We start from the raw sequence: 7,890 nt of genomic DNA on the forward strand, positions 1-7,890 counted from the left end.
CACGCACAAACAGGCATGGCACATTACTGCGTCGTCTGTGGAATTTAAGGAAAATGCGATCTTTGAGAAAATTCTCGATAAGATTTTCGTGTTTGCCAGAAGACTATTGCATAAGAGAAACTAAACGAGATGATATTTGTAGATTATGGCAAATAATTGAAAATATATATTAATGTTAGAAAAAATTAATTTCTCCATTTTATAATACTGCATGTATCTTTGCGTTTAAAATATAAAAATACACTGTCGATAATAATTTTGAGATAATCATAATTTCCAAAAAACGGCCGAATAAATGTAAAAAGTGAATTTGTTTAATTTATTAATTTATTTGTATTAATTTCACATTATTTATAATTAAATAATTATGATAACAACATCTCTTGTTCTTCGGATTATTACATATGTATGTAATCAGACAGAAAATCAAATTTTATAACGTATATATTCATATATCTGATATAATAATGGCCGTGCTGAGACACTTCGAAACATGGATTCCAAATATCTATAATTCGCGTTTCGGTATACTAGCAACTTTGAAACGACGCGAATGAGCACACAGCTCAATCGTTCGCTAGACAGAGCGGCGTGCGAGCCTCCTAAAGCCCGATTAGACCGCGGCTTTGGTAGAGTTCTCTCTAAAACCTAACTCAACAACCCACCAAACTAGTTCTGGCCTCGGCTCGTCGGTAACGTTCTTCGCGCGGCATTGTATCCGAGGATCGGCCCTTACGTTGCAGAAGCAACGACCGTATTGCTAACGAAATATAGAGGGAGAGAGAAAGCGTTCACCATGAATCGCTCCAAGAGGCTCTCCCGACTCTCCTTCCTGTAGCTCACTTCTAAGTAGCTCTTGCATACGCTTTATACGGCTAAGAGTACGATTATATGCACCAAGAAAAACGCTCTTCTTTCCCCAACAAGAATAAAATCTATCTACAAACAACTTGTTGCACAAATTTTCTAGATTTCTTAAAGATTTTCTTCCCCCCCCTCTAAAACAGTTCCACCTAATAATAACCATAAAAATTCTATTTGGCAATAATATAATCGTCTTCCCAATATCTTAATCTTCCAATATATAGATATTCGGTCAGAATCGAACATGTTAACTTCGCAAGACTGTTTCAGAAAAAAAAACGTGATTTTAAGTTTTTTTCCAACATATTCGAAGCTCTCCGTGTCGACGAGGATTAGTTTCGATTGTTTCCTCATCAGAGAAGTTCAAGGATGAAACGTGGCCTCAAACGGCGCTTCGGTGCGATGCGTGCACGTGCGTGCATTAACACGCTCTAATGAGGTAGCTGATATGGGCGCGAGAGCGCGCACGAGAACTACAGAGTTGTCAATGGAATTTATGATCTGGATACCAGGCATGGCTGCCGGAACGTGACGAGTGTGACTAACCGATTTTTCGGCGGGCGAGGCGAAGGAGAGCCGAGAAGATGAGATCGGCGGCTATTCGCGATGTAAATTTCAACCTCGGAGGAGACGACGGCGGCGGGCGGTCGCGATGGCGGTGGAGGCGGCGGGGGCGATCGAGGCAGCTCCATACGTCACACGTGCTCGGGCGCGCGCGCGCGACCATTCGCGACCTTGACCACATTTCTTCTCTTCGGCTGCGGGAGAACCCGCCAACTGACTACTACTCGTACGGGCGTGAGTCGGAGCCTCGAAGTCAAGTGCCGGTCCAAATTCTCACGATCGACGGGATAAGTCGGGAACGTTAGGTCAGGACCATACCGAGATAACGAGAAGAGGTCGATGCGAAAATACGAAACGTATAGATTGCCAAACGTATACAATGTCTACTTCTCATTTCTAATTGTTCAGGATAATTTTCAGAGAAACGTTTCTCTCTTGGACCACGTCAACCTTTTGTACATCCTTAAGTAAGAAATTTTCTGAAATTTTAATCCTTTAAACTGGTTGTCCACAAAATATCAGTATATTATTAATTTATTTCTTTGTCAATAAATTCTTGCATGGAAAAGTGATGTTTTTCAATAAGAAATACTAAAAATAGCTGTTACGAGTTAAATTTTTTAAAATGATTTTTGATGGAGAATATTTTTGTACAAAGTTATACCATACTGAAATATACCATTTAGAGGTCTGAACGAATGCGGGGGTGTAGAATAGTCGTTTTGGCTAGTATAGTCGCCGACAGTCTAACGATTAACGGACGCGTTCAGCCGCCTGACGTTTCGTCACGCATAGTTAACTTCCACTCGGCAGACAATTTTTGCGCGTCGTATGTCTCGAAAAGTAACATCGATGGACAGAAGCCAAGGCATTAGAATCTTATTTCAAGAACAAGTTTTAACGAAGTTCTCAATTTTTGTTTCTAATATTCTACATATTTTATTAGATTTCTTTATAGAAATTTGCTATGATAAGTGTAAGCGACAAGCGCGTCGAAACGAGCTATTCTCAGTGTTTAAAATTCAAATAAATATTTTTTTCAACGTGGCATACGAAAAAAATTTTACGGAATTTCTTTCAGGTATAGATTCGAGTTGTGGAGACAATTGTTCTAGACAAAAATTTTAAATACAAAGTAGAAAGCGTTTTTCTATGATCGTCAAGCGTTGTGCATCCCGAGAATGATTGTCTTGCCGGCGATAGGCACTCCTCGAGTGTGCACGTAGCCTCCGTTTTGGCGGGAAGAGCCAGTCCCGTAATCGGAGCGATCGACAACGGTTGGTCGACGCAGGCGATTATCAGCGACTTATCGCGAAGGCGAGCACACAAACGTGACCTTGTCGTAACTGGCGCCATTTTGCGATGCGATATCTACCACGTGGATAAGTTTTCCACGAAAGTGGAGCAGACGAAATTGTCCCGCTCTACTTTGGGAAAAATTAAGATAACTGACAAATTATCTCAATTCGACGATTCTCTCCGATTTGATTCAGAAGCAGAATTAAATTAATATCGAAATATAGAATCACTGTGTATTACATTACATATATTCTCTAAAAGTAATTTTTATGTAATTCAATGAGATTATTTTGTGTAACTTTGCTGTTTTGATTCTCGAGCTTCTCGAGATTATATTTGATATTAATACATATTTTATATATATAGAGAGAGAGAACGTTCGTAGCAATGTTTTCAGAGAGTTGACTTTTGGAATGCTATCACTAGTCTTAATCGTAGGCAGCTGAATTTCGGAATAAGCTTTAACGAGATAAGGTACATCACGTTTTCTATATCTGACACTACTCTCATGGAATTTTTTAGCGCGAGCCGGAGCACATGACGTGATTTGAAAGTAAAAGGAATTTGAATGCCGCATATTGAGGAGCTCAAATTTCATGGTTGTGACAGAACTGCCTTTTTTTGGCGGAAACCGAAATCGGTGACACAGCGATTCTCGGTGAACCTAATCTCGCGTTCGTCATACGTGAATGGAGCAATCTTTGAGCCACGGAGGAAGTGAGTGGCCGTGCGAGATATAACGTCAATTTCGCGCGTGTCCGCGGCGATATCCTGATTCTGCACGACCATAAATTCGCTCGTCGCACGAGCTTCAATTTCCTCCGGTCGACGACTGAAGCTGAAGAGGTTAAATATGTCCAGTGTCATCGAAGAACATTTTTCTCGTTTACACATCACTGTTTATCCATTTTATCACCAGCACGACCTATAGGTAGTCGTTTAGATTAAATCTTTTCTCACTAATCACGAAATTTATATTTTTATGTATTTTTAAATATTAATGATTAAATAATGATCCCGCCCTTTAATTTTTTTTACATACAAGAGGTTATTCCTACAAACAGCCGTCAATTGTCGATCACTCTAGTGTCGTGCTAATTATTTTGCGAATTTAATATATCTCGGATGTTTCTTAAATAAGTGGAAAATTTGCACATAAGAAATTTTATCTTCAAATAATTATATGATGGTAATATCGACAGTTTTATTTGTCATATCGATAGTCATTATGGGTGGATTCGTTTACGCAGGGCTGCATGCAGAAACATCACCCGAGTGCTAAAAATCCTATACAGCATATGTTACGTGCACTATAGATTTTTAGCACTCGGCGGATGATGTTTCTGCACGCAGCCCTGCGTAAACGAATGCACCCATTTTGTTATATACACACCGAAAAGACATTCGATATTCTCCAATTTCACATCAAAGTGCGTCGGCGGAAAAAAGGAAACAATTGACGATCAACTATCGATGTGACAGAGTAACCTGACAGATAATTTCATAAAAAAATCTCTCGAAGGATTTGTCAAGATATATTGGCTATTCTTTCGAAACGCTTAACGAAACACTCGCTCTAGCATTTAAAAAATCTGTTGAAAGCATGCTACGCAGATTCTTACATCTACTCGGCGTTCTTATGATCTAGCAAAAAGCGTCTAAACGAAGCATAGCGTGTTACATACCATTGTAAAAACAAAGCTTTATTTTCAGCAGTACAAGTATTAAGCAAACAGGAAGATATGGATGTTTAGGATCAGGATAGCTTGATTAATAAAGCGGAGGATTCAACATTAATTCGATCATCCAGACGACTCCTGAAGATCTCACTAAAACCTTCATCTTTGCGCTGAGATTTTTATAAAGCCAGTATTGTAAATATTAGTTGATTAATCGGTCGACCAATATTTATGAGAAAGGTTTATAAGCTCATAAGTTGCATAAGCTTGGGAAAAAAAGCAGTAGCATAGATGGCAAAGCGTAAAATAGTTTTATTATTATACAAATAATTGGCAAAGCGGCACGAAGCAGATGGACATTCCTCTCCAATCTCTTCCTTTCTCCTCTCCCGGTCGTCGCCGTCGTCATCGTCGTTGTGATGGGAAGCGATGTATAAAGCATTATCAGAAGCATTAAAGGCAGCGTTAGCATAATTCATTTTATGTTGGCAACTCACCGTTTAGCTTGTCGATCGCCCGATCGGCCGTGGATTGATCGGCGCAGTCGACGAAGGCATAACCGCCGCGTTTCACCAGGATCGTGGTGCATGCCAGGCTATGCTCCTGGAAGAGTTGCCTGAGAGCGTTCTCGTTGCAATCTGATGGCAGATTGCCCACGTAGAGCTTTGACATGGTGGCTGGCTGCTCGCTTCTCGACGCTATGATGCCGGCTTTCACCGAGTACGCGGCTCGGTCACGTGTAGCAGGCTCGACGAAAACGACGTTTCGGTGCGCGTGCGCGCGGATTCGCGTACCCGATTCCCCGAGTACTGACCTCGTCGTAGACTCGGGGTCTACGTGGACCCGGTGGAAAGTTTGGTTTGAACGCGGACACGACACGACGGGATCACGACGGAGATCGCGACGATCACAGAGCGGTTGAACGACGTGGACGACGAGCGGGAGGGAAAAAGGTATGTGGTACCGGCGATAAGTGGAGAAAATCGCGCGGGTTAGATCGGTTTTGGATGGGACCTGGAGGCGTCCGATGGTATATCCTTGGTAGGACGGCACGCGGGTGTAACTCTTGGCTGGATCCCGGACACGACGTGGATCAGAATCGCGTGTGGGTCACGGGCTGCACACGCGAGAGACAAAATGCACGGGGTGAGAGAGCACGGGGTCCTTGGACGACTTCTGCGACGAGATCGGTCCTCGACGGGCTTGGCACCTTCTTTTGTTTTCCGCTGCTGGCTTCCTCGCGCCTCAACTGGCCGACTGCGAGCCGCTCGATCCGCGGATAGGCGACGACTGTGTGTGCGGTCTCTCTTTCTCTCTCTCTCTCTCTCTCTCTCTCTACTTTTCTCCGTCTGTCTCTCCGACGACTCAAACGCGGCGCTGTTGCGCGAATCTGACGCGCTTCCGGTGGCTGTCCGTCAGCAGCTCGATCGCAGAAACCGACGACGATGGAGACCGGCCGGCGTGTCCTCGCAGAAATGGCTCTCCCCGATTGCTCCAAGTTTAAGGGACGCGCGCGTTCGCCAAGTCTGTCTCTCTCCCTCGCGTCGACTCGCGGCGTGTCCAAGGAATTCCCCCCTCCTCACTCTCTCTCTCTCTCTCTTTCTCCTTGCGACGCACCTTCCTTCCAGGCTCTCCTCTCTTCGGCTAGACCACAACGCAACGTCCAAGGGGCTCTCTCGTTCGGCATGTTGTGCCCCTCTTTCTGTCTTTCTCCTTCACCCCTTTGCCTCTCAGGGTAGGGGGGAGGCAGTTGAGACGCGATGCAAACTCGTCTCTCTTCTTTTTTTCTTCTGCCATCGCTAGCCTTTCTCTCTCCTTCTTTCGCGAATTCGTAGCTCTTTCTTTGCTCGCGCGTGCACTCTCCTGCTTTTTTTCCTCTCTCTCTTTCCCTCGTTCGTCTCTCTCGTGCGTGAGCGTGAACGCAACGCGGCGTACCGAGCGGGAAACCAACTCGAAATCCGCCGGTGATGGAACGCGGATTGGCCGTTCGTTAACCACGTGGGTGACCCCACCGATTCCCGCCTCTGCTCGCTATTGGCTACTTTTCGCACGCCGGTTTCGCAGACGAGTACGCGCTCCGTCTCTCTGCGTGCATGCATATACCATATACCTACCATGCGTGCACGCGAGCGCGTGACGTGCATGCGTGCTCGTTCGCTCGTTTCCTCTCGCGGCTTTCCTCTTCCTTTCTCTCTCATTCCCTCTCACCTCGCGCCAATCGCGCACACACCGCGAACGCGCGTTTATACTGATGCGTTACGCATGTGTGTACTCACTCGTACCTCCACGCTAAGCCTGCAGAAATCTACCGGGTGTTTTTGGAAAACTGTAAGATTCTTGACAGATTTTACGCAGGTCTGTCGCATGCAAAATCGTCGCTTGAAAAACTGTGAGAAATAGTGCAGGTACATCTAATATTTTCCTAAATACTAGAACGCATATTTCGTTAAGCATTTCAAAAGAAATATTCAAAATATCTTATTAAGTCTCACGAAAGATTTTTCTCTATAAATACTTTTCACGACATTCTTCATTTCAATGCCGCATAAATTAATTTTAATATACAAGTGTTACAATATCTCGAAAACCTTCTAATCAGTAATGTAAAGACGTAAACGAAATTAATGTTTCACGGAAGGGATTTTCGTCAAAGTTTCTTCAGGGTGTTCGGATTTACTCGAGCAGTAGTGTACATGATACACCACGATACTCTTCAACGTGTGTAAGGATTTCTCTGGAGGAAACGCGGTAGATAATAATATTCAAGACCGTGCGAGCGTGCTACAATGTAGGACGAATTACAATATGAAACGCCGTATGTCGGTGTTCCATTAAAATTAGGCTGCCGAGGAGAGCATGCTAATTATTCCGCGGGCTCCACAAAAGTTCTTTCGCCCTGGTTCTCTCGCCCGACGATCCCGCCGTCCTTGCGCACCATACAGCTTTCTCTCTCTCTCTCTCTTTCTCTCTCTCTCTCTCTCCTTTTCTCTCTTTGTCTCTTTCTTTCTCCTTCTTTGCCTGAGCAGGGATAGACAAATCCCACTCTTAGAGTAGTGTGTGCCTCTTACAAAAGGGGTGGAGTGAGACAGCTGGCCGTGTACCCAGGGTCAGGGTGCTGTGCTCGAAGCCATGGAAGAGGACGAAAAAAGGAAGAAACCGCGCCCATGTTGTTTCTATTCACCTGCCCGTGCTCGAGCGCCGAGCAAAGACGTCGTTAATAAATTACGATTAATTAGCGAGAAGCGAGAACGCGAAGCCGCTAGCGACCGCGGTTTAATTACTGCGATGTCAACGACACGTCCGTATTGTACAATTTACATTCGCACGCGTCATAACGTCATGTGCTCGCAGTAAGGTAAATGTACATACCAATGCCTGGACACGTACCTATGTCTGAACATTTTTATCATTTTAGTCTTTAAATAAGTTATGACGCGAATTAAAATCAAAGAATCAAAGATAAAAACATTTTTCTTGTATTATA

General features: G+C 44.0%; 1 protein-coding gene across 2 annotated transcripts in view; it reads right to left on the minus strand.

The window, feature by feature from the left end:
* LOC112456386 (insulin-like growth factor 2 mRNA-binding protein 1) overlaps positions 1–5,624 on the minus strand; it is an 87,515-nt gene extending 81,891 nt beyond the window's left edge. For both annotated transcript variants that reach the window (XM_025018887.1, XM_025018886.1), the window contains exon 1: positions 4,904–5,624. In XM_025018887.1, coding sequence (XP_024874655.1) covers positions 4,904–5,078 — 175 coding nt within the window. In that variant the 5' untranslated portion in view covers positions 5,079–5,624. The remainder of the gene's footprint in view (positions 1–4,903) is intronic.
* Positions 5,625–7,890: the final 2,266 nt, after the last annotated feature.

The sequence above is a fragment of the Temnothorax curvispinosus genome, unplaced genomic scaffold, assembly GCF_003070985.1.
Source record: "Temnothorax curvispinosus isolate PA1 unplaced genomic scaffold, ASM307098v1 QBEX01006756.1, whole genome shotgun sequence".
NCBI classification, from domain to species: domain Eukaryota; kingdom Metazoa; phylum Arthropoda; class Insecta; order Hymenoptera; family Formicidae; genus Temnothorax; species Temnothorax curvispinosus.